This window comes from Nematostella vectensis, chromosome 11 (genome assembly GCF_932526225.1).
Source record: "Nematostella vectensis chromosome 11, jaNemVect1.1, whole genome shotgun sequence".
Taxonomy (NCBI): domain Eukaryota; kingdom Metazoa; phylum Cnidaria; class Anthozoa; order Actiniaria; family Edwardsiidae; genus Nematostella; species Nematostella vectensis.
The window spans coordinates 3,999,578-4,025,799 of NC_064044.1; the positions used below are offsets into that span (position 1 = coordinate 3,999,578).

The window sequence follows — 26,222 nt, forward strand, 5'->3', positions numbered from 1 at the left end:
GCGGACATACATCACCATCTGAAATTACCCATAAGGCCCTGGAAATACATGCGGAAGCTAGGCTCCCATGAAGGGGGGGTGGGGTGGGTGGGGAGGGGGGGGGGGAGGGACGCGAGACCAATCAAGATGGAAAAAGAAGAAGAAAGAAGAAAAAGAAAAACGTTTGGATAGGGTTCACTTTGGAAAAAGGACAAAATATGGCGCAGGAGAACAGAGGCCTCAGCGAACACAAAAGCCCTTGTATTCCAAGCTCTGTAATTGAATTGTTTCTCTCGGATCAGGACAAATAAGCTGCGATATAATACCAATTAAGATAGCACAATTTAGTCGTATGCGACCTGCCTACGTCACGTCTTAGCACTGAATTACACACTGTACTCGAACATCGTAGCGGAGTCGTAGGCTGATCTACAAGGCTCGAGTTGTAGAGGTGTCTCGGGCGTGTCATATTCGACTAAATCGTGCTGTCTGAAAAACTCCTGGTGGTAATGTACTGCTGTGATGTGGCGCGTTTTGATTGGACACTCTTGCTAATGTACTGTGATGTGGCGCGTTTTGATTGGACACTCCTGGTAATATATTGCTGTGATGTGGCGCGTTTTGATTGGACACTCCTGGTAATGTACTGCTGTGATGTGGCGCGTTTTGATTGGACACTCTTGGTAATGTGCTGCCATGACGTGGCGCGTTTTGATTGGACACTCCTGGTAATGTACTGCTGTGATGTGGCGCGTTTTGATTGGACACTCTTGGTAATGTGCTGCCATGACGTGGCGCGTTTTGATTGGACACTCCTGGTAATGTACTGCTATGATGTGGCGCGTTATGATTGAAATGTTGCGCGTTTTGATTGGACACTCTTGGTAATGTACTGCTATGACGTGGCGCGTTTTGATTGGACACTCTCGGTAATGTACTGCTATGACGTGGTGCGTTTTGATTGGACACTCCTGGTAATATACTGCTATGACGTGGCGCGTTTTGATTGGACACTCCTGGTAATGTACTGCTATGATGTGGCGCGTTATGATTGAAATGTTGCGCGTTTTGATTGGACACTCCTGGTAATATACTGCTGTGACGTGGCGCGTTTTGATTGGACACTCTTGGTAATGCACTGCCATGACGTGGCGCGTTTTGATTGGACACTCTTGGTAATGTACTGCTGTGAGGTGGCGCGTTTTGATTGGACCCTCCTAGTAATGTACTGCTATGATGTGGTGCATTATGATTGAAACGTTGCGCTTTTTGATTGGACACTCCTGGTAATATACTGCTGTGAGGTGGCGCGTTTTGATTGGACACTCTTGGTAATGTACTGCTGTGATGTGGTGCGTTATGATTGAAATGTTGCGCGTTTTCATTGGACACTCCTGGTAATGTACTGCTGTGAGGCGGCGCGCTTTGATTGGACACTCCTGGTAATGTAATGTGATATGGCGCGTTTTGATTGGACACTCTTGGTAATGTACTGCTGCGATGTGGCGCGTTTTGATTAGACACTCTTGATAATGTAAGGTGATATGGCGCGTTTTGATTGGACACTCTTGGTAATGTACTGCTGCGATGTGGCGCGTTTTGATTGGACACTCTTGGTAATGTACTGCTGTGATTTGGCGCGTTTTGATTGGACACTCTTGATAACCACAGCAATAAACCTACGATTTTAAAGGTTTTATTGCAAGCCATACAAACATACCAGGCAATGATTTTAAAACTCTTTGAGTCATTTCATTGGTGTTTACAAGGATTTTTAGATACTTAGAAATAAGTTAAAACTATCAAAATATTTGCGCATTGCTCCTTTGTTTTCTTTAAAAAGTGGCAAATGTCAGATATTTCAAACCTTAAATATTAAACGTATCGCCGAACCCGTCGACGAGAGAGCAATAAATATTGTACATAAAACCAACGGTAGATAAAAATCATGACACTCTAGCATTCAAACTAATTGAGATTTTCATTTCAATATCTTTTCGCAATAAATAAATAAATAAATAAATAAATAAATAAATAAATAAATAAATGAATAAATGAATAAATGAATAAATGAATAAATGAATAAATGAATAAATGAATAAATAAATAAATAAAAAAGATAATAAATAATAAAGATAATAAATAAAAAGGAAAAAAACACTCTTATGTACAATAATCAAATATAAGAAATAAAACTTAAAACGTATTCTATCCTTTTCCATTGAGTTTTGAACTCTAATAAATAGTACATAAAAATACCAAAAGGATAATGATAAAGTGATACATAATCTATCAGTTTTGTACTTAAATATTTCGACTGCATGAATGAACTCAATAAAGAAATTCGCGGAATTTTCCAAGATTTCCCAAGACTCCTTGAAATCTAGAATCAAGAAATAATAATTTCTTAAAAAAAGATGATTTCGTTTTGAATTCTCATGTCTAATACCTCATAAGTCTCTTATCTACAGATATTTATAACATCTTATGTCTGTAATACTTTTCTATATAGGATAGCAAAGATGAGCTTGAAATCTGTAGATAACCTTGGTATCTCTAACATCGCATATCTGTAAAATTTACCAAAAAGTATCTAAAGATTTTTCAGAATTATTTTAGAATAGAAAAAATAAGCTTGTTTCAGAAAAAAGGACTAAGACTGTGAAATTCCCATAACCTAACTATTCCCCGAGCTGTGTCATTTCCCGATGGGTGGTAAGAATTGGCCACCATGGGCTCCTTCGTTCGTCGAGTCATCGTGTGACGCTTCGGAAGTCTCCGGTTCCGTTTTCTTTGTAGTCGGCTTTTCCGAGTCTTTCTTCCCACCCGAGGAATTCCTCCGAGTACTCACTTTGGCATCAGACGTTGTCTTGACAACATTATTGTTTGTGTCATGCGTAATGGTGTGCGAGGCGTCCGCGCCGATTGGTTGAAGTCGCTCACGAGTCCTGGCGCTGCGTTTGGTCCACCCCGAAGATTCGGCATGGGTCTTTGTTGTGGACTCGTTCGCGATCGTAGCAGACTCGGACGCCCGAGGAGCGTCGTGGACCGTTCGATGACTCGAGGGAGGGTGATGGCGCGAGCTTATACGAGAAATCCCTCGCACCTTCTGCCGACCCTGTTACAAGACCAGGAAAGTTTTAAACCCACAATTCACGTAGCAAGCAACAAGACATCCCCATAATCCACCGTGCGCTCCTCTTGATCATTCCCATAATACAACGAGCACCTCTTCAGATAATTCCCATAATCCAACGTGCGCCCCTTCAGATAATTCCCATAATCCACCGTGCGCCCCTTCAGATAATTCCAACAATCCACTGTGCGCCCCTTGAGATAATTCCCATAATCCACCGTGCGCGTCGTCAGATCATTCCCATAATCCACCGTGCGCCTCGTCAGTTCCTCCCCATAATCCACCGTGCTCCCCGTCAGATCATTCCCATTATCTACCGTGCACCCCGTCAGATCATTCCAATAATCCACCGTTCCTCACTTTTCTCGTAATCCCTCTCGGGCGTTTCCCTCTTTCCAATAATTCCCGGAGCACATTCCTCGTTCTTCCCATTCTTATCCATACCACTTATTGTAAGAAAGGCCACCAAACACTTGCCTCTTGGATCCACTCGTGTTGGAATGCTTGTTCCGGTGTTATTCGCTCCGACGGGTCCCATCTAATGGCACGATGGAGTCAGTAGGATATACATGAGAATAGGCTAGTTTCTAATTCTGTCAGTCTCTAATGCCACTGAGTCTGAATCGACAGACGGACTAATGATGCTTCATGCGCGAGAAACCGATATCGAGGCTTGCACTGTACTTAAAAGACCTCCATGCCGATGTCCAGCGGGTATAGTGGAATTCGAAACTAGACTATTCGAAAATGCAGGTATCAACAAAAGCCCTTTAAGAACTAAAATAGGTTTCTGTGATGATGTCAAATAGCCTCGTAAAATAGCACCACCAACCACCCAACCCACACTTTCCGAGTTATCTGAAATAGGGGTGTACATCTGAAATAGGGGTGTATATATGAAATAGCGGTGTACATCTGAAATAGGGGTGTATATATGAAATAGGGGTGTACATCTGAAATAGGGGTGTATATATGAAATAGGGGTGTATATATGAAATAGGGGTGTACATCTGAAATAGGGGTGTATATATGAAATAGGGGTGTATATATGAAATAGGGGTGTATATCTGAAATAGGGGTTTATATCATGTATATAGTAATAAAAAATAACTGAATCAAACACTAGTTGAAAAGACTTTCATCTCAACACTATATCCATTTGTTGATCATTTTAAAAGAGAAAAACAAAAGGATCACACTCACTCTAGACATTGTTTGAGGAAATCCAGGAACAACGCGTCATTGGTTTTCAGTGCGGCGCTGATGTCACGTGAGCTAGGCCTCCGCTTCTTGCCTTTAGAATTTGTGATGCAACGCGGGATACCTTTGGAATCTGCCAATATGAGAGTGTGAGTTAACAATAACGCCGCAAAACATATCTGGTAGGCCATCGATTCCCTGTCTGTCTGTCTCTCTGTCTGACTGTCTCTCTGTTTTTCTGTCTGTCTGTCCGTCCGTCTGTCTGTCTATAGTTTAATCTGTTTTCTTGATTGTACTTAACTCACCGAAGAATAATCGCCGTCTAGACGCGGATTCTATTAATTTAGGTGATGGAAGACCTAAAACCTGCAAGAAGAATCAGTAGATCTGACCTTATCAATCTAGCAATACACTACGTAAATGATAAAGCATCCGGCATCCTCTGCGAGGACGAAAAAAATGCAAGAGGATCCAGCATCCTCAGCGGCAGAACACGCATGCGCATGCATACCTCCATGATGCAGGCCAGCTGCTCAACTTCGTTCTCGCCCGGGAATAGCGGGTACCCTGTGTATAGCTCAGCTAGAATACACCCAAAACTCCACATGTCGATAGCCATACTGTACGGTAGACCTGGAGACCGAGACAGTCCATTTAGGGTGAAAGGAGGTATCAGCTGCGCATTAATTTCGCGCATAACACAGAAATGGCGGTGGCCGTGGTGTCAAGGAGTGACATTAAATAATCTTTTTTTATGACAATAAGCCCTCTCAGGCCATTTCTGGCTAATCAGTAAGCGCCGAATAGGTTGCTTGTTGTTTTACTGCCAATGGCAGGAGCGCGTGCGAGTTTGGCTCCCAAAGAGTCACGTGTGTTTTTAGTCCAAGTCCACTATTGCTTTGTTTCGTCGTTTCCATTGTCGTTATGGTGCCGTCTATTTCACACCCCGCACCCTTCCACAAAATCCCAAATACACAAGCGCGCGCGCTCTTTCAAGGACATTTATTATCCCTAATACGCACTTGTTCAGTCAGAGCACTCACCTAAAATAACTTCAGGAGATCTATAAAATCGACTTTGAATATATGTGTAAACTAAAACGAAAGAAAATGCAATAAGTGATAATATAACGCATACTGAATAAGGTCTCGACCAAACGGAGACGAGGTTGAGATTGAGAGTGGTAATTTTTTTTTCAAGAATAAGACTCCGGCCGGCCCCCCGTGACGTCAAGGAAGCTATCATTTCCTTCAATTTCTATTTCTAGAGGTAAGGGTGTGATCATGCGAGCCATCTCGGCCGAGGATGATGGAGTCCGGACGGTTTATAAAATAGGTGCCTGGCGGGTAGCTGGTGGTGTACCTCGTTGGTGCTCGTAGCAACTCGAGCCGAAGTCTATCACTTTGATTGACGTCTGCCCCCTCTGACGTAGTAATATGTTCTCGGGTTTAAGGTCACAGTGGATGATCTTTTCTTTGTGGATGACCTTCAGGCAGTGCAAGAGCGCGAACGCGAACCTGGCGAGAATAGCATGGAGAGAATGAATGGAAATAACCATACGATACGGTGGTGAAGTTAATGGAGATGTTGCTGATGATGACGATAATGATGATGAAGATGATAATGATGATGTTGTTGATAAAGATGACGATGATGATGCTTGCAATGGTGATAACGATTATTATGATGTCGATGTTGTTGTTGTTGATGATGATGATGATGATGAAGATGATGAAGAGGATATTGATTATAATGATGGATGATGATAATAAAATGAAAATAAAATGGTAGTAGTAAGATCACGCATGGCGAGGTATATGAAAACGTGAAACCCACCTTCTTATAAGTGCTAAACTAAATCCTTGAAAATTGTTTTTCTTTATCAATTCATACAAATTCATTCTGCAAAACAATAACAATCACTTTTAGCTACACCCGGCATTTGAGGTCGTCACATACAATAAAGTATTTTATTGTTATAATTAATAACGAAATATTGCCATCAACTCACCCCATTAATTCAAATGTTATACACAAGTGATTCCTGTAAAAGACAATAACAAAATGGATCGTTATATTAGTTTCTTGTAAGAGCTTATAAGCGAGGGCAATCGTCTGTTTACCATGGAAGTCCGGGTCCCCTTACCCGCCCCGAGGGAACAACTTTTTTTTAACTTGGCGAAACTGCCTGACATAACTGGGCTTACTATTGGGCACAATTGTTTCAATAACGAGGGCTGTGATTGGTCGCACTATACTATGGACTGTATTGGTCACCTAGCAGGCGTCTCGAGTGATTTGGGAAAAAGGCTTTTTTGCGATTTCGGGATTCCTGTGGCGTGTTAAATAAGAAGTGGTGCCCTTTTTTTTTGTCTCTCTTCGGGCTTCCTGTTCCGTTTCAACTTGCCACAGGAACCCCAATTCATAAAAATACTAAAAAAAAAAACTACACTCAAGATGCCTGCGGAGGGGGCTATTGATCACCATTGTGATTGGAACTTGGAACTATATTGGTCTCATGTATAACGAGGGCTGTGATTGGTAGCACTATATTGGTCTCATGTATAACGAGGGCTGTGATTGGTAGCACTATATTGGTCTCAGGTATAACGAGGACTGTGATTGGTAGTATATTGTGTTTTTACTTACCTAAAATAGAAGTGTTCGATCATGTGGATCAGATTATGTGTGTTGTCTTTATCCTGCAATATAAAAAAAATGTTTGTTGGGAGAAGTGGGGAGGGGTAGGGGGTAGGAGTGGGGGGTGGATAGAAGAGTCCGATTAGGTATTAGGTGATAAAAAGGGTAATCTTATACGGTTATAATGCGCTTTGGTAAAAGCTTGAAATTTCGAGGGGGGGGGGTCCATTGGGGATTATGACCTGTTTACATAACAATCGGTCCCTAATTTAGCCTGCGTAGCAAGCGCAAGGGCTGGGGAAGATAGACCCTTCGCGCCTGGAGAGAAGGATGGTGCGAATGGCGGGACAGTATTGAACGTTTATACGAAGAAGGGGGCCCCTCCCTAGCGCACACCTCGTCTACGTCTCTCTTCTCCCCCAACCCTTTGGACTTGCCATACAAATAAAACGGTTCGCTCATTCCATATATTTCGGTCAAGAATAAGGGCAACAAAAGTTACAACAACAAAATAGTTACTCTTACCTTCTTCCGTAGATTATCGAGAATTTTGACTTCTACCAACGCTTGCTGGTGGAACCTATAAATATGGATCAAACGATTACTTACATTTTAGACAAACATGGCAGATTTAAATGGGTAAATTAACCACGCGGGCATGTACTTTATATACACATCATATTCAAAATAATTTATCCATTTCTTTTAAACATTAATAATTATCAAAAGCGTTTACAAGATATAGATAAATATATTTACATCGACAAGCTTATGCATAGCATTGTCTGAAACAATCGAGTCCACTGGAGCACGGGAGGTAGGATAGTCCCAGTCTTTACAAATCACGCAATTCAATGTTTTCTTTAATAAAATATCTACCCATTTATATAGAAACGGATTTCCAAGAGCTGACTTGTTGGGCCTTGTTGGACTTGGTGTAAATTTCCGTGACGACTCATACGAGACAGGCACTCACCGTTTCTTGTTACGGATGATCTTGACTGCAACGTGCTGTCCGGTTTTGTGGTCCAGGGCCTTGACCACCTGTCCAAATGACCCCTTGCCAAGGACCTCCAGCACTTCGTACCGGTACGCGAGGTGATCATGGAGAGCCTTTAGGTAGGAGCCGTTATCGTCGTCGTAATCTGCAACGATACAATTACTTCACCATTCAAATAATCACAGTTACCTGTTATCCTCGTCGTTCCCTCTAAACCCCCGAGAATTCTCTTTATACTTTCCATTAGAAAACCGGGATAATTCATCATCAAATAATCAGTATCCAAATTGTCTTAGGGGTCATCAGCATTGTGATTTTAAAACGTACAAAGGTGATCTGGGGAATGTTTACCAAAAGACTATAGTAAGCGATTTCCATCTTTCACTAAATTTTCTGGCGGGAAAGTCGCTTAAAGTCATGAAAGATTTTGGACTTGCCCTCTCCCGAACGTACAATAAAAATTAGATACATTTTCTTTGATTCATCTATTATTATTTATCTATTTTTTTAGTGTATAGTTGCCACTAGACACTGATAAAGAGGCAGTAGCGTCCTTTTTCCTTTATTATTATACTTCTTCGTCTGATAACAAGTGCTACCAGTCACTAACAACACCCGTTGCATTTTTTTACAAGCTCTCCCGTACGAACAAGTCTTTCGGCGCACGTTTGCTTTGCTCTAAAAACTTGTGGCTCAGCAAATCCAAATTTCTCATTTTTCATGATTTCGTTTTCCGACACATCTAACAAGCTGAGTTTGTGCCTTCAATAAAAAAGGCGCAAATAGAACAGCAATCTACTTCGCAAGTAGAAAAGTTGTCTATTTTTATGTAAAAAGGGCTTCCCTGCGCCCTCCATGTAAATCTTACTGTTGTTTTGCGGGGCTCCAGGAACGCCATCAATCTTCTTAGCGTCCAAACCAAGAAACCACACCTCGGGGTAATCGAGGATCTCCGACTGCTCGAACGTGGTTATACGGTCCCCGTATGCTTTGATACAAACTAAAAACACAGAGTCACAAGGCGAGTTAAAGGTCATGGAGCGGACGTGGTCATACATCATACGAACACCGTATGCTTTGATACAAACTAAAAACAGCAAAATCAAAAAGCTTACACCTGTACACTGCGCGAACGTGGGAAACGCGGGAAATAAATATGGCGGGAAATCGTGCCAATCAAAACATCGATGCTTGCATCATAATAGGTTCACAGCTCAGCGGCCGCTCTCAGTGTCACGCACGGCTTTCCCACAGTGACTTTTTAAGTATTTCAGGTGGCCGTGCATGATGCTGTAGGCGACTGCATTTTGCCGTAAACGCTTGTTTTTTGCGTCCAAAATAAGCGTCATATATACACTTAGGCTAAAGTTCCCAGCTCTCGCAAGCTAGAAGTACAGCCTAAGAGCTTCCCGTGGGGACCCCCCCCCCCCTCCTATCCTCCTTCTGAAAATTAACTACAACGCCCGTGGCGTTTAAAAAGCAGCATTCCGCGTATGAAGCATACCACTGGGCGACATGGGCAGCTTATAACCATTGGGATCCCTGCGAACTTTAGTCGGGTGGTCCTCGGTACTGCTGATCCTGAAACAAATGATAGGCACCTGTCAAAACTTGACCAATTAGTAACTGTGTTTGTTATGATTCGCCTACTATGATTTTATGCAACTCTTAAGCCTATGTATACTTAGATAAAGTTTACTTCTGTAGACAATTTTTTTTTCCACCGATATATATAATTGACAGGAGTCCGAAAAATTGCATCGTTATATTCAAGAATCAATCGAGACAATTTCCATTTACATTACTGTTTCGAACTGTTGTCGGTAACAGAAATGATATCGTTACACCGAAAATATTATATCATATCGCTTTATCGTTCTCAGTATCGCCACATTGAGGCTCCAATGTAAACCTGCATGTCGTAGTGGCGTTGACTACAATTCTGGCAATAACTAAATTACCGGGTTTTGACACTAACACTTATAATCTACTGTTAAAACTTCAGCAATCAATCAATACTTTAACATTTTCATGAAATACACTCTATATTTTTATACAGATAACATAAAACAGCTGTCGAAGAATAACTTTACATTGTTTTGAAACACGGATTTCTGTTAGAATTTATGTTTTTTTGGGGGAATGTTTCATAACAATCAAATATCGAAATAGCAGTGGTCATAACTTTTATATTTTCACGAGATACGGAATTATATGAGAAATTCTATTTTTGGTAAGGTTACATAACAATCAATTTTCGAAAAATTCGCAGACATTTTCAAGAAACACGAAATGCTATAAGGGTTGCTATTATTTTGGGAAAGGTTACATAACAATCACCATGAGCAATCAGCTATGTTTACAGGGCGTGGTTATAATGACTGGATACACGTCAGAGGTAAATTAGTGTTTTTTTTTGTCATTCTTATTTCTTGGCTGCGCGATTCCTATAATCCGCACTTATCAGTAACTAGAAAAAGCTAATCCAAAGATGAGAAGTGTATATTTTTGACATCCATAGTGGCATGAAAAAATGAACCTTCCTTGAAATAACTCGGTCATAAGTCACACGAGCCAATGGCTTCAATGGTCTTCCGTTTTTTTTTTTATTAAATGTAAAAAAAAACCAGGTGTGGAATAACAGCAAGGGAATTGGACAGTATCGACGCAAACCTGACGGAAATCTTTATCACAAATATGCTTATTTCACATCAAAAAGAAGAATTTCTTAAGTTCTTAGCAAGTAACAAATAAAATGTCAAATATATTTGTCTGTAATGTCATCGATGCCATTATAGCCGAATTCATTGTTGCGCGACCTCGGCGAATCCAAAATCCACGTCTCGGTTGGGAATGGCGCGAAGTCAATCAGCCGTCTAAACCAATCGACGGCTTTCATGTTTTCACTGTCGCGGCATGAACGATTTGAGTGCACACAGCAGGGGAATTGATTGGTCACGGTTGTATGATTGACTAAAGTGTCCAGGGTGTGATGGCAATAGCCGTTTTCACGATGTAGCGCGCGCATCCAAAATGCCACAGACGGGCCTACGCTGATCTAGCGGAGATTCGGAGTCAAATACACTTTCGAGGCCCGCCAGTCTGTGCCATTTTGGATGCGCGCGAAACATCGTGAAAACGGTTTATTGAATGAAGTCGCGCCATTTTTTAGCACCACTCCGCAGTGCGCATGTCCAAAGTTTTTCCGTCGCGTCATCGTCGTATGTTCCAGGATCCAGTGCTTTCTCTCTTCGGCTGCGAAATGTTACATAATTAAACTCAATCGAGCGCTAATTGTTCGAGAGATGTTCTTAATTAAATGAAATGGAACTAAAGACGTACGATCGCTTGGCAGCCATACACTCTTATAAGAACGTCCAATTTTCAGTTGAGACTGGACCGTTCTTATTTTTGGGACATTTTAAGGCTGAATATGTTCTTAACAATGTTTTTAAATTTTAGTGTATAAAAGAATACCCAATGAATTATTAGGAAGAGAATTACACTAATTATCAATAGCAATAATAAGGTTGTTACTATGAGCACAATTTGATTCTGCATTTTAGAACGCAACAGGACTAAAAAATACAAATTTTATTCTTAGCATGTTCTTAAAATTTGGTGAAATCTCATGGTGGATGCTCTTAAAAAAGACACTTTAAAAGGTTCTTATATAAAAAAAGCGTGTAATCAAAATGAGAATTTGTGTTCGATCGATAATTGATGAATGGAAATGTTTTCGATTTACACGTTTGGTTGGATACAACAAAAACAATTATACAATAAAATCCGAATTTCCAACTTCTAAGCAAAATATTACTCTTGACCAAATACCTTATTCATTCATTCATTCATTCATCGAGAGTGTTCGTGGATGAGCACTTACAGTATCGAAGACTGCCCCTTGCGGACCGCGGGCTTGCCAAACTCGGACAGCCCCAGATTCTGCGCCTGAAACCAAATACACCGAGCTATGAATAAATGGAGGAAATACAGGGCTATGAATAAATAGAGGATATACAGGGCTATAAATAAATGGAGGATATACCGGGCTATGAATAAATGGAGGATATACCGGGCTATGAATAAATGGAGGAAGTTTGTAAGCTATTCACGATCCTCCTCTCTCTACTAAAATGCTGTATTGGAAACTTCGAATTGGAAGTATAAGAAAAGGCCTAAAACAGTCGCCTTACGTCTCAGGTCTGACCATGGAACACAGCTTGAATAAGGAGGAGGAAAAGCCGCAGTGTTGAACCCGAAGAAAACATAAAAAAAACAAAAAGGAGAGAACCTACAAACTCACGTCGGCACCAGGGTTAAAACACGAAAACCAAGATAAGAAGGCACAGCAAAAATGCGCACGAGACGTGAAGCTACTACACTTAATGATTAACCTCCTTTTCCCCGATTCCTTAGATCGTTCGTTGACAATTTGCAGCTGTACTCGATTGCATCGCTCACGGATAAAAGGGTACGTACCAAGAATCATAAAGAAATATCGACAGAGGCCATAAACAAACAGAGCCAGCAATGAAGGAAAGTACATCGCCAGCGTTTTCCTTTGCCTTGTGATCTGCCGAGCGAAGCCGTGCAAGCAAGGTTGGCTAATTTTGGCGCCATTTGCTTAGATTCTACAAGTCACTGAAAGCGATCGAGGCTTACCGCGCGTGATTAGAAGTATCAATGCTTACACTACAATTTCTTATTCCAATGAAAGCATTTTACCCCTGATTTATTCAGAAGGCTCATTTGCACCGTTTTATTTCAGTGGTTGGACACGGGGTAATTGATAGAAGAAATTAAAAAAGATACTTAATTTTCGCGTCACTTAAATTCGCGAATTTCGCGATTTTAAAATATTATTGTATAGATTATTATTATTATTAGATTATTTATTTAAAAAATAAATTGACGCTAAAATGAAATGTCGCGAAAATTAGGATGAGCGAAAATTAAGTAAGTACAAGAAGCCTTTGGGGGAATATTGGCCGTTTAATAAGCTTTATGAAAACACCTTGTCTATTTAGTCATTTAATGTACATATAGTACGGTAAGGGGTTGAGTTGGACTTGTATTTAGAGATTTTTATGAATCTAAATTTAGCCAACGCATCATTTTGTTACAAATTGTTTCAGTTTAGACATTTTAATTCCACTTGTTTTGCTTGATTTTATTATCCCAACATCGCAAAAATAAAGTGATTCTTTTTTTTTTTACGAAAATAGGAAAATCGCAAAAATAAAGTGTAATAAGGCAGTCAAGAAAGTTTTTCCCTGGTTTAATTTTCAGTGGTTAGTTATCTGGTTTGGTGTTTTAAGGAAAATTTTATTTCCAGTAGCTGACACAAAATAATAATAAATATGAAAAGGATTCAAATTATAATAATAATAACACCCAAGATACAAATTGAAGACTCCAGACTTCTTCAATAGAAAAAGCATTAACGTTAAATTTCCAGTGGTTTGGTTATTAATACGCGAAAAAGAGAAGGGTAAAGGACGTCTTTGATACGATTTTTCGAACTTGAAGCAGTGTCATCCCGCCGGCGAATCCTCAAGCTGCTGATTTGAAGTTTTTTGAGATGAAAAAAAAAAAAAACGTTCAAAGTGGTTTGACAGGACAATTGGTAGGAATAATTAAACTGAAAGCAGCTTAATTACGACTCCACGGTGTAAAATTGTTTAAAAAAAAAATAAAAATAAAAATTTTGATATTTTGTTATTACATGGCTATTATATCCTATAACCCTTGATCAAAGGGGATAAAGGATGATGGTTGTCGATTAAGCTTCAACTCTCATGACCGCTTGACCGCCCAATCATTTTCTTTCTTTCACTTTGAACATGTTCAAATCCGACACAAGAGTTTGAGAGCTGACACGTTTGTTCAAGTCAATGGGAGTTTAAGAGCGTATTCCAGTCAGCAGATTTATCAAAAAGTAGAATTCAACATGTAATCCTCGATTCGGTGATGAAACTGTAGTGAGAAAAAGTTAAAAAAAAGAAAGAATTAACCACTCATCAACTCTCAAAGACCGTTCGATCTTAACCCTGAGTAAGCTTGAATGACTTTTATCATCTAATCTCCGTTTGATCGAGGTTTAAGTCTTAATCCAGAATTATAAGACGCGACAGAGATCAAAGCCTTGTTGGACGGGTATTAGCTAAGGCGTGTTTGGGATATGGATATATGGTCGCGGATATAGTTTACAGTCTTAGCTAAATACTCATTTTGCTGGACTATAGATGTTTTTCATTAGATTTAGAGAGAAGACAAATTCAAATAAAATGATTTGAAAGGGAATTACGCCTGAACGCGAATATAGTTGAGCCGAATTTTCCTATTGGGGAAAAGCAACCAAAGGCAATACTAAGTTATATTGTTTCCTTGTATGCGCATAGAGCTCTGATATTTGTTTCAAATACTCATTGGATTATCCAAGAAGTAATTCGTTGTTAGCTCAGGGCACTTGAAGTAAATTTGCTAACATGGAGGAAATCCAAGGGGTAATTCGCACTAGTAAGCTCACAGAGCTCTTGAAGTAAATTTGCTAACATGGAGGAAAGGAATTATACCCTTAAAGTATTTGTTTCGTTTAATTTTTACCTGAATGGAATCAACTAAACTGGAGATTAATAAGAGTACAAAGAAAACAAGGGGAAATACTGCATTAATGAAAAACGAATGAATTGACCCCTAACGTAGTTAATAGAAATGAATTATTACTGCAAAATAATGGACATGGAAAAGGAATTTTAAAGGTCGAAATCTTATGAATTAAAACGTTTCTTTTTGTATTTCTTATCAAAAATAGAAGATCGACGATCTGGTATTTGGTAGATTTTCAACAAAAATGTATTGCGCGGTAGGGAACTATAAATTAATCTTTCTACTCCACAAAATATCAATAAGAAGTATGCTAAAATTGCGTAGAAGTGCTTTATCTAGAATTCGAGTAATTTATTGGGGTAGGAAACAATAAATTAATATTTCTTCTTTCAAAAATGTCAATACCAAATATGATAAGACTCTGTAGAAGGGATTTATCTAGAACTCGAGAAATTTAACAGACCGTTTATTGCTAGAATAACAAGGGGCTTCTTATCGGGCTATAGGCTGAAACACCTGTAAATGCAGCCATATGAAACGGATTCTTTGCGGAAATCATCCTACTCGCAGAAACATTATCGCCCAAACGATGTGTAAATAAATTCTTGACACAGTTTCGCGCTAAGTTTGTCTTTCGAATTATGCTATGCCATACGCACAAACCGCTATTTATTACTTTTTTTTTACCTTATAGTAGGAGCAGTGTTTGGTACTCTCGGTTGAGATCTTAGTAAAACCGACAATCGTTAACAAATAATTAAAAAAAACCCTATACAATTTGGATAAATGAATGCAAACTTTAGATCACAAATGTATACAGTCGAATTGTCAAGCGACAAAGGATGGTAACAAACAGTAAATAAAAAAAAAAAAACTAATGTTATATCGTATTTGAAAAGAGATACGGATTAAAACGTGAGGTATGTTTTTCTTGTCCAACTAATACAGTACAATAGTACTGTAGATACAGTACATAGAAATACCTGTTTTGTGAGCGGGGTTGACAACCCTTTAAGTACACGGATTCGCATCTGTCCCTTGGTCAATGTTGCAGTATTTTGAATGGAAATACCATTTCTGTTCGATCCCTTTGATACAGGTATTTGCTTCACCATCGTTAAGACAAACTCTTAAATCGAGTTCCTCAAAAGCAGTTTCGACTGCGCTTCACGTAAATTCTGGCTTCGTCAGGTGGACGATGTCGGGACTTCTCGCCACGCAAAGCTTTCAAGCCTCCGTGAAAAATGCGATATTCATAATCGTCCCGCAGAGAGGCCTGATAATACAATTTCAACTCCCATAACCGCTCTGCAAATGTTTCCCTCTTAACAGTATATCGAACGAGTATGTTTATGTCGCCACGTAGTAATTTTGTGGCCTTGAGTTGTGAAGGTGGTTTCGCGCGGTAACTAGGGACCGTATTGGTCAAGTTGAACTGATGGCTATTTTTCTATCCACCAAGCATGCATTATTCATCGCTTTCAAGGGTAATTATACCAGAGCGATAGGTCGTTTTCACCTGTGCGCGAAAAAGGGGTAAACAATAAGTTCTATTTTGTCTCTTGATTGACAGGAAACCCATTCTTGTGCAATACTTTAGAACTCATTGGATACCGAAAAATAGACAGAAGCTTCATACGAAAAAAAAAACTTTTTAACGGAGTATTTTCTGCTTTAAACGCCGATGTGCTTATGATAAAGAAGTGCTAAAGGCTGTCGTATAAACAGTGCGTTATGATTTGCGCGTGAATTATAGCTTATTTGTAGCATCTATTTAGGTGACCAACATCGAATTGTCTATCATGTCGACAACTTGTTCATAAGTGGTTTTAACGGGTTTAGATCGATTAAGCTAAAACAGAGAGCAAACAAATAAATGTATATTGTATTTAGTTTATCTTCTCCGATAACGGTAATGTCTCACTTTGGGCATTCAAACAAGAGGGAACAAGCATGAGGTAAGATATGGTATCCATTCAAACCACCAAGGAAACGGGCAAAAATGACGTCCGAAACTTAATTATTCACTTTACACTTTTGGTGCAAAGCAAAGCGTGCCAACAATGCAGCAAATACATGGACACACAAAGACGGGGCCACTCTCTTAAAATGACAGCTTAACGCGTTAGAAAAAAAAAAAAAACAGAAAGAAAAGAAAAATCAAACCAAGCCTGGAAATATAGGTCATTTGTGTTGGTTTCCATTCAAGTGTCACGTGATCAAGGAAAATAATAAAGGTTGCCCAGATGCCAGTGGAAAGGATGTTGCCATCGAAAGTGTCTTTAAGGCTTTAGCTAAATTGTAATGTCCAATGTTGTATAATCAGCAAACCCTATGTAGTCCACTTTTCTGTATAAAAAAGAACGCCTCGAAAAGGGCAGGTATAAAGAAGAAATTTACCAGCTTGTTTTTATTCTTAGCATGCCGTCTTAATTATAGAATCTAGAGCTAAATTAATCTTAGAGTAGTTTATTGGTTAATTCAATTTTCGGAAACACACCAGGAGGTTTTATTTTAACGGCTTCGTCCATTTGATTCGTCGCCTCGTTGACAGTGAGGCTAACAGACCTGTATGAGCTGATGAGGCCTCAAGCGATCTTACTCTATTTTTTTTACTACAAAGGGGACTTTCAATTCCGGTTTGAACAAGAATAGATCATTTTCAGCTTGCTGGTTGATTTAGACTCTTGTTTTTGAATAGTGTATTTTTGTCTGCTTTTCTTAGCCTAGCGTTTCCGTTGTCATTATATTAGTTAGCTAAAAGGATATCGAAAGCGTTCCTTGTAGTGGTAACTGATTTTAATTTACGCCTAGTTCCAAAGGGGCAGCACCGCAGAAAACCCAAAGGGCTTCGAAAAAGTTGCCGCGACTTACTGCTCGGCCTATTATTTAAAGTCTGGGGGCGGTAAAGCATTTGCTACCCAAGGTAAGGTTGATCCAACTTATTACAGAGTGCAGCCTACCTGCTTGCTAGAGGTCTTGAGGTAATTTTGTTGGTTGAGCAAGTGTGGCAACTGATCACCATGTTTCTACAACAACAAATTATAGTTAATACATTATAAACTGGCTTCTTTATTGAAAGCAAATATTTATGTTGAACCGAAGGGGTTGCAAGCACCCTATACCTTTATCCCCTAACAAGCTGTTTCAACCTGAACAAAAACAAGCTTGCGTTCGATTTTATCGAATTCCAGTAACGCGCAAGATTTTTTTAACGTTTCACGTGCTCTGAATCGAAGCCCGTCGTAGCATTTTCATCGGTTTTTCCTATTCTTCGTAAAGTTTCACGAACAAATTAAGAAGCGTACAGTTAAAACGAGGGAAGGAAAGGGCTTATGGGTAAGGGAGAGGGGTGATTTAGCGCACAGCATTCGCTAATGTACTGTTCCAGAGAGATCCACTGCCCCAACGAATGAATTGTTTCAGAATACCCAAAACATCCAGGAATTTCCGCCTGCAAATGTGAGGAGAAAATTTCCTCCTTCCCCCTAAAAACGTCCCTGAAAGGTGAACCGTAATTAATCATTCCCCCGTGCGGAAGAGGGGATGTTTAGGGATTATGTACTTGGGAAAAATTTTTTTACGCAATCAAAATTTGGCTAAATTATATTCAAACCACCCCTAGCTGTCCTCCATGGTAAGGGCATTCTAGGAAAGCAAAGTTTGTAGTTTTTTCAAGGGAATATGTTGCAAGTTGTAGATCTACTTGTCGAGAGGAGATTCTAGTTTTACAAGGTTACGTCAGAGGGAGAAACTATAACATGTTCTCACAACAGGCTGAAACCATAAAGATTTTAGTGATATTCTCGGGCTAAAGATTCAGTCTCTAACATTTTGTTGTTACAACAGACGAATGAACAAGGAAACTATAAAGATTAGGCTATAAATAAAGTTGTAGTATTCATTCATACAACAGGCGAAAGACCCAGGAAACTATAGGATTTGGCTATAGCGCTATAGAGTAATGATAATGATGCAGTCTCTTACTATACGCTAGTGTTAAATAATTCGAGGCCCACGATAAACCTTGACACAACTCCTTTAAAAATGAACTTGTGCGTTTTTGTAATACTCACTTTTCCGTCTCTCGCTCCATGCTCTTCTCCCTGGAAAAGAAACGGCATCATCAGATTTCTTCTTCAATATCAAAGTGTGAAAACAATTCTCTCACATCCCCGCAAAACACACCATTACGTGACGTGTGACCGGTCTGAAAAGAGAAGGAAGTGTGGACTCCCTCGCAGCCGTTATTTAACGAGACACAGAACAAAGCCAGTCTTAAAACGGCTATTCGGGAAGAGAAGAGGAGATGGGCTTCGCAAATGATGCATAAGTCTCTGGGGTTGTTATCACAATGCTAGTAGTAGTACGTAGGGTTTTTTTTACTATACATCTTTCGTTACTTTTATGGCGCGCTCATACTAGCAATAAAACTTGTAGAGAGTTTCACTTCTAAGAATTATTTTTTATCAGGCTAAAATTACTGGTGTGATAAATTTTAATACAGGGCTATTGTTGTTCACACCCACCATTATTGAGTTTTTGTTCAGAGTAATCATGTTTCAAAAATTGACTTAATTTGAGAAATGATTTTTAATCAATTTATGTTGAGCTCGAAAATTCATATGTTTTAAACAGTGTGCTCAAGTAAAAAAAGGGTCATCTTATCTGCCTCTAAACATCAAAATTGGCTTTCGCTTTTATATGCAACCATTATAATAAGAAGACTTACGACTAAACCTTATATATTTTCAAGCGCACTACTGAAAGAGATAAGAACGACTGCGAAGGAAACTGGGGCGTCGAGCTTAACGAGGTTTTGAACATTCTCTCGCCGAGGTTGTTTTGGCTAAACAGCTTTTACTTCGTTTTTTTTTTCAGATTTTATTAATACATCTATGCTTTGTCAGATCCCGCAAGATTCACTCTTGATTGAAATCAAATTATTATTTTTTTCATGCAAGGTAAATGGAAGCAATTTTTTATATTAAAATAAAAATATCGAAATCTGCGTTTTTTTCTAAATTCACAATAACACCTAACAATACTCCAGCTTGAAGCACACGAATCTTTGGCTTAAAACTGACCATTCAAACTTCGCGATTGATGAATCTTTATTTTACGCCAAAATTGTCCTCGCAATCTTTGAAAAAATAAATGAACTTTTGCCTACAAAGATCCATCCCCGAATTTACGCCGTGAGAGGGGCAAGAGGACCAGTGTTGCACAAGAATAAATTCCAGATGGTCAATTCGAGAGTATTTTTGTTAAGATAATTTGAAAACTAAGGAATGTATTCCTTTTAAACATTTCAGCCCAAGACGCGCCTCTTCTATACTATTACCCGACCCTATGGCTAAAATATTTTCTTTAAAAAACACAGACAAAAAAATACCGCGCGAAATAACTGTCAAAAAACTGCGAATTTGCAAAGTTTTTGATAACAATGTTTTTTAGTGAGAGGGGGTTATTTGTGTTTTATATGATTCTTATCTTTAGTTTTTCATAGATTGACAAATGTCCTCTTCAAAATATATACCCGTACCAGATTTTTTATAGTCTTCCGTACTTTAGACTGTATAAAGTGTTTCTTTCAGCGTTCACATCTTCACACAGTAAGCGTTCTCATAGAATAGAGATTATATCTGTACGAAATGCATAACCCGGGATCTCAGTTCCGCTCGTGCAACTTTGTCACATGTGAAACAAACAAGACAGCTATCGTCGATTACCATATGTGTGACACTAGCGCGGGCTTCGTTTGAAGCGCGTTCATATCCTCAACTTTTGATTCTAATTTCTCATAAACGCAGGTTCGACATACAACTACATCAAGCAAGTACTTTCGGTAAGGCCTATTTTACCAATAGCGTCGGGTAATAGTTTTGAAGATGAGCGGGTTGCGCTAAAATGTTGAAAAGGAAAAATTTATTAATTTTCAAATTATCTTAACAAAAATACTCTTGAATTGACTATCTGGAATTTATTCTGTGCAACACTGGTCCTCTTGCCCCTCTCACACAAGTTGCCTTAGGGTTTGGACTTAGCAGGGGGCGTAAATTCCGGGATGGATCTTTGTAGGCAAGAGTGCATTTTTTTTTTTTTTTTCAAATATTGCGAGGACAATTTTGGCGTGAAATAAAGATTCATCAATCGCGAAGTTTGACAGGTCAGTTTTAAGCCAGTAATTCGTGTGCTTCAAGTTGGAGTATTGTTAGGTGTTACTGTAGATTTAGAAAAAAATTCATCGCGCAGATTTCTAGATTTTTATTTTAATATAAAATATTGCTTCCTTTTAACTTGCATGACAAAAAATAATTTGATTTCCAAGAAGAGTGAATCTAGAGGAATCTGATAAAGCATAGATGTATTAATAAAATCTGAAAAATTTACGAAAATCGCGCCAAAAATGAGCCTTCTGTAGGGAACTTAGTATAAGCTTTTTAGCCAAAACAACCTATGAGTTATCACTCATACAGGAACAAAGACCCACTGTCCTGGGGGTAAAAAGCTTACCGTAAACGCCCCCTATTTAAAGAACGCCCCTTCTAAGCTTACAAGCTTGTATTGAACGCCCCTCTCTAATAAACGCCCCCCTAGCCTTCCACCCAATTTAAAAAACAAACGACATAGGAATTTCAATATAGATCATATTCAATTGCCTCCTTGCTTTATCTGTGCTTGGTTTCTACTGAGGGAGACTTGCTTATATTTCCATAATGGTATGTGGTTCGTATGGATCCTATAAAACCCGCGTTCGCGCGAATAACTCAAATCTGTAATATTGAGGAATTTGGGTAAACCTTCGGAAAAAAGGCGGTGAACTGAAAGGCCCGGGTCCAGTCATTTGTGACGTAGATCGAGTTGACAATCAAATTATATGAGAAAAATATACGCGCGTTAAACTTGTTCCCGTATTCATTCCCAATCATAGCTAGGAGACATTTTTTTTTGTTAAACAAGCATGCATGCGGAACATAAAAGAAATTATGTGAGACACGTCCTTTCCTATATATTATATTTAAATATTAGGGGGCACAGCCACGCCCTTACTGGTCATTTCGTTATATTAAAAATATAAATATTTGGGGGACACATGCCCCCAATCCCCCCCCCCCCCTTCTATGGCCCTGCTTATTGGTGATTTTCTGAGGTGAACTAATCGCAAGAAGCAAGAATGATAGCCTTTATTTGCCTTTATAGGTTCCCCACAAAATTCTTTTTCTGAAAGCTTATATTATACATAATAATTCAATCTAAAACTAAAATCTTCAAAAATATTGTGCATCGCTTTGTGTTATGTGTAACTTATAATCTAATTTTGGCCAATCAGAAGACGAGTAAAAGGACTGCTGGTAATGCATTACCTGGCTGTGAAATTTGCCTGGTCCAAGCTGGGGTAGTGTTCCTGGCAGGATGGTGGTGAGTTTCTAAAGCGATTAGGGAACAAGATATGATAAGATGGGAATAACAACTGGTTTAGACAGGATCTGCTGACTTTACATGTCAGTTTATCATACCTATCAACCGCCAAAAATCTCAAGAATGTTTTTTTGGGTGGAGTATATAAATTATTGTGAGGGAGGGGTGTGTATACCCTCGTAGGCGTTTGCTGTATAGAAAGCTCTCAAGCACAAAATAGATCCCACGAGGGTGTTAGATGAATTGCGCTATGCAAGGAAATTGTTTTAATTATTTTAATAGAAAATAGGCAAAATGTTGATTTTCCATATTATTAATTTCCGGAAGCAATAAAAATCGCAAAAAAGCAGGAGATTTGGTGCTCCACGCGGGAGAGCGGGAGAAGACATCCAAAATCTTGAGACTCCTGCCTGATGCGGGAGAGTTGACAGGTATGGTTTCTATACACACACTGTTAGTGTGAATAAGCACTGTTACTGAAGGTGGTACCACAAGCCTGCATCTCCAGTGGTTCCTTTTCCCCTAATAGAGGTTATCAAGTGCAGTGAGAGATGGGACCTCTAGCTTTAATGTCGCTTTACCAAAAAGAGAGATGTGTAAAAGCCTGGCTTATTACAACAGGGGCTTGTATTCTGATACAAGTCCCTAATGTAATAAGCCAGGTTTTTACACATCTCTCTTTTACCAAATTCCAAGATGGACCTGACCTTGGTTTGGACCCAGGACCTCTTGGCTGAAGAGCAGGTTTGGGTTATTATGGCTTTACTTGTTCAACAAAAACAGGAACTGGGTGGAATTGGTAATCAAACCTAAAGGCTTATTTTCCAGTGCCAAACACATGTTAGATAACAAATGACATTGCAAGCCACCGTTTTATCACCCTTGTAAAAATACCAAGAGTGAGAAAGCATCCATTTTCATCAGTTGATATGGAGTGGCAGTTGCAACATTTTTTTTTTTTATTGAATTGGGTAAATGAAGTATATGATTTTACTTTTAGATGGTTATTTCAAAATTTTATTGCCATATTTGGCTTTCAAGATTGAAAGAAAACAATAACAAAAAGTGTTAGTGACAAGGTGTCCTTAACTGCTAAAGGTGAATATACTACGCTCCATAAAATATTGCAATAGATTGCTACCTGATGACTTTGTGAGTAGGTCTTTCCATCGCTGTACTTCAAGATTAACTCATTTTTGCTGAAAATTATAATATAATAAGTAATCAGAAACACAGCCGGCCAGCCAGCCGGCCAGCCTCCATGTATGGTTAGAAAATATGGCATTCACAGTAGTTACAGTGGTGGAGAAATGTTACAATGACTCCTGTTCTTTGCCCCCCCCCCCCCATGAAACACATACAGAAATGGATGGTACAGGGAGCTTGGATATTGCCAATGTTCTTATGGATGCATGATGGGCAATCACACCACTATTTTATGCTCCCGCTTTAATCTGCTATTTCACTTACTTTATGTAACCATTGCTGTAGCTTGAGGGCTGTGAACTACGCGCATCACCAGGGCTCTATTGAGAAAAAAAAAATACTTTTTTTTAGTCTTTACTAAGGTTAGATTTTTAAATGACAAAATTGCTAAGAGAAAATTGTTTTCTGAGTTGAAATAAAACTCCCCTCCCCATCCCCCCCTATACAGGAGAATTGGCAGCTATCAGTAGTATATCAATTTAGTTCAAAACTTGTATGTCTAAAACAGGATGTTAACCAATAACATGTTGAGCATACTATTTATTCAATAACAGATTCTAATCTATCTAGTCTCATTTACCATTGCAGTCAACCGATAAAAAGAGAATATCCAACAACACAGACAATATAGCTTATGCCAGAACAAATACAGATAAATCATAAGAGATTTATTTCAAATTTTATATTGACAACCTATATTACATTACCAGACAGTTTCAAAATTGAAAAAGTTTAATGCTTACATTTAAAGGATTTTCAGGCACTGGTGGGTTTTTTGCAGCAACTATAGATCCCATTGATCAACAAATCCACGAAGGATCCAGGGGCCATGATATTTTAGTTAATTCAAATTTCATGAGGTGCATGTTTTATAGAGCTGTATGTTGATGGAAAATGTGTAACAATGAATGATTTCTACAATTTGATAGACTGATTAATAAGGATCCAATCAAAAACATTTTGTGGCATGTGGTTAATTAAAATTTCTTAAACTTATTTTATAATTCGAAAATTGCTTTCTTAATTTAACACTCATCTTTCATGTTTTCCACTCTTTCATAAAGACTTGCAACACAAGAAAAACAAATATGAGTTGAACTATACGATCAGTTTACAGTTTTCTTTTAATCAGATGTTATTACAAGGCATTAAAGAAAATAATGATTGCATAATAAAATGAAACAAATAAAGCAATGGTTTATGTAACAAATAAAAAAAAAAACTTTAAATTGTTTTATACTATCATTTTAAACAAAACCTAAAACCCTAAAAGTAAGTAAAAGGAAAAAAACAATGTTTTTTTTCTTGGTGAATTTAGTTTTTTCACTGGTCTTTCCTCTAGTCATACTCAAAAATTATTTTGTGTCTTTTGTCTGTAGACCTTCTGTTGAAAAAAAAACTGCCAAATGTTACTATGGCAACTGCTTTGTAAATGCAATTTGTCATCTGTTATCTTTGTTTACTAAACACATGTTGTATAATTTACTCCATAACAATGTGTTATATAGAGCATGGTTTAGGGTAAAGTTTTAGCTTACGTTTTTTAGCAGTCTTACAGAACAATTGGAGGATTAGGTAGTCTGCTAGAGAAGTTATCAAAAGAAGGACAAACAAACCCTTGTGGATAGTGAAACCCAATCGAACAACCTGCTAAAAAATAATTACACCTTCACTTTGGTAATATTCATCTAAAATCCACGAGATGAATAAGAAAAAAATGAAAATACAAAATAAATTTCAATTCTAGATATTTTTTTTTGAATAAGAATAAACAACACTAATAATAGTAACTTATTCGAAAAAAAACATCTTTCTTACTTTGGAAATAAATAATATTTTTGGAAAAAATTAAAACAATTGATATGCTTTAAATCGGAAACTGTCTAATCGTAAAATATCTAACATGGAACACAACGACTATACTCTTTTAAAATGCTTTTATATAATGTTTGTTATCACAGGAAAAGCCAATAGGTTAAATTGATTCACGGATTCGCACATGTCTTCGAATTCTTCTATTCTGATAATGTAAAAGACCCATTAGCAATACTTACTTTTAACTTTTACTCATAAAAGTAAAAATCGCTTAACTTGTTAGCTTTTTTTAGAACGTAATTGAATTAAAAGTAAACACAATAAAAGCCATTATATTTGCTGGGCTAAAGATAAAATAAACAACTAAAAACTAAGTTCTAATATTAAATCAACATTGCAGAGGTTCGCGACCTCAAAGATTTACTTAAAGATTTCACATCGGCGAATTGTGTAGCAACCACTAGCGGCCACTGCGAACAGAACTGACCTGGTTCGACTGGAAAAACTGCTTGGATTTCACAGGCTTTAAAAAGGGAAGAACGTTCTTTCTCTCTTTGACTTTTTCTAGCTTTCCATGAGAATTTCTGTGAACCAAAATAAAGCAGAATCTTGCTGTGATGTAAGACAAACAAACCCAAATTACTCTGTCAGAGTTAACACGAAGACAAAAGAGCATGGAAATGATTAGCTATTTGGGCATTGCATCTAGTATAAACACTGAATTACGCAGAGTAAAACAAAATTATACTCACTTTCTCTCTGAAGGAGGATTGCTCATACTGTTTCTTGTCATAGCATTTTTCCTGAATCAAGATTTCGTCGGAAACCCAAACATCAAGACAACCTTTTATTGTTTAGGGTGACAATCCAGTTATTTCACTCGACAAATCGGTGCATTAATCCACTTGTGAAAATGTTTATCCGTGAAATGATAGCAAAAATCCATGATGAAAGAATCAAGGAAGCATTTTCAAATCAATAGTCGTGTCAATGAGTTATTTTGAGGTCGCAAACAGCTGTTAAGGGCATGAACTCATGCAAGTTTTACGAGGAATACCTTCGGGATATTTGGCGCGCGGAATTGCTTGGTTTCAGTTGTCAAGCAATCTGATGACCCACCAATCAGAATGCAGAATTGCACGGCTGATTGACAACGATTATCATTCAACTTCCGGTACAAATTATTTCCAGCCGAAAATAATTAAAAAAAAT

At 38.4% G+C, this 26,222-nt stretch overlaps 1 protein-coding gene across 3 annotated transcripts; it reads right to left on the reverse strand.

Moving 5' to 3' along the window:
* Nucleotides 1-1,659: 1,659 nt before the first annotated feature.
* On the reverse strand, nt 1,660-26,222 carry LOC5507730 (dual specificity tyrosine-phosphorylation-regulated kinase 4). Of its 3 annotated transcripts, XM_032376424.2 has the most exons (22): nt 25,763-26,220; nt 25,498-25,594; nt 23,460-23,515; nt 23,131-23,188; nt 21,935-21,997; nt 18,644-18,673; nt 17,531-17,596; nt 11,842-11,906; nt 9,460-9,536; nt 8,824-8,955; nt 7,932-8,100; nt 7,481-7,535; nt 6,965-7,017; nt 6,327-6,359; nt 6,152-6,217; nt 5,678-5,832; nt 5,359-5,409; nt 4,827-4,948; nt 4,621-4,681; nt 4,319-4,448; nt 3,593-3,653; nt 1,660-3,097 (listed from the first exon to the last, which is right to left on the reverse strand). In XM_032376424.2, the coding sequence occupies exons 1-22, from the start codon at nt 25,801-25,803 to the stop codon at nt 2,678-2,680; spliced, it is 2,061 nt and encodes a 686-aa protein (XP_032232315.1). In that variant the 5' UTR covers nt 25,804-26,220; the 3' UTR covers nt 1,660-2,677. The 3 variants fall into 3 exon arrangements, with proteins under 3 accessions (XP_032232315.1, XP_032232314.1, XP_001628357.2); XM_032376423.2 differs by having other exon boundaries at nt 25,498-26,222; XM_001628307.3 differs by lacking the exons at nt 17,531-17,596; nt 18,644-18,673; nt 21,935-21,997; ... (2 more) ...; nt 25,498-25,594; nt 25,763-26,220 and adding an exon at nt 15,551-15,992.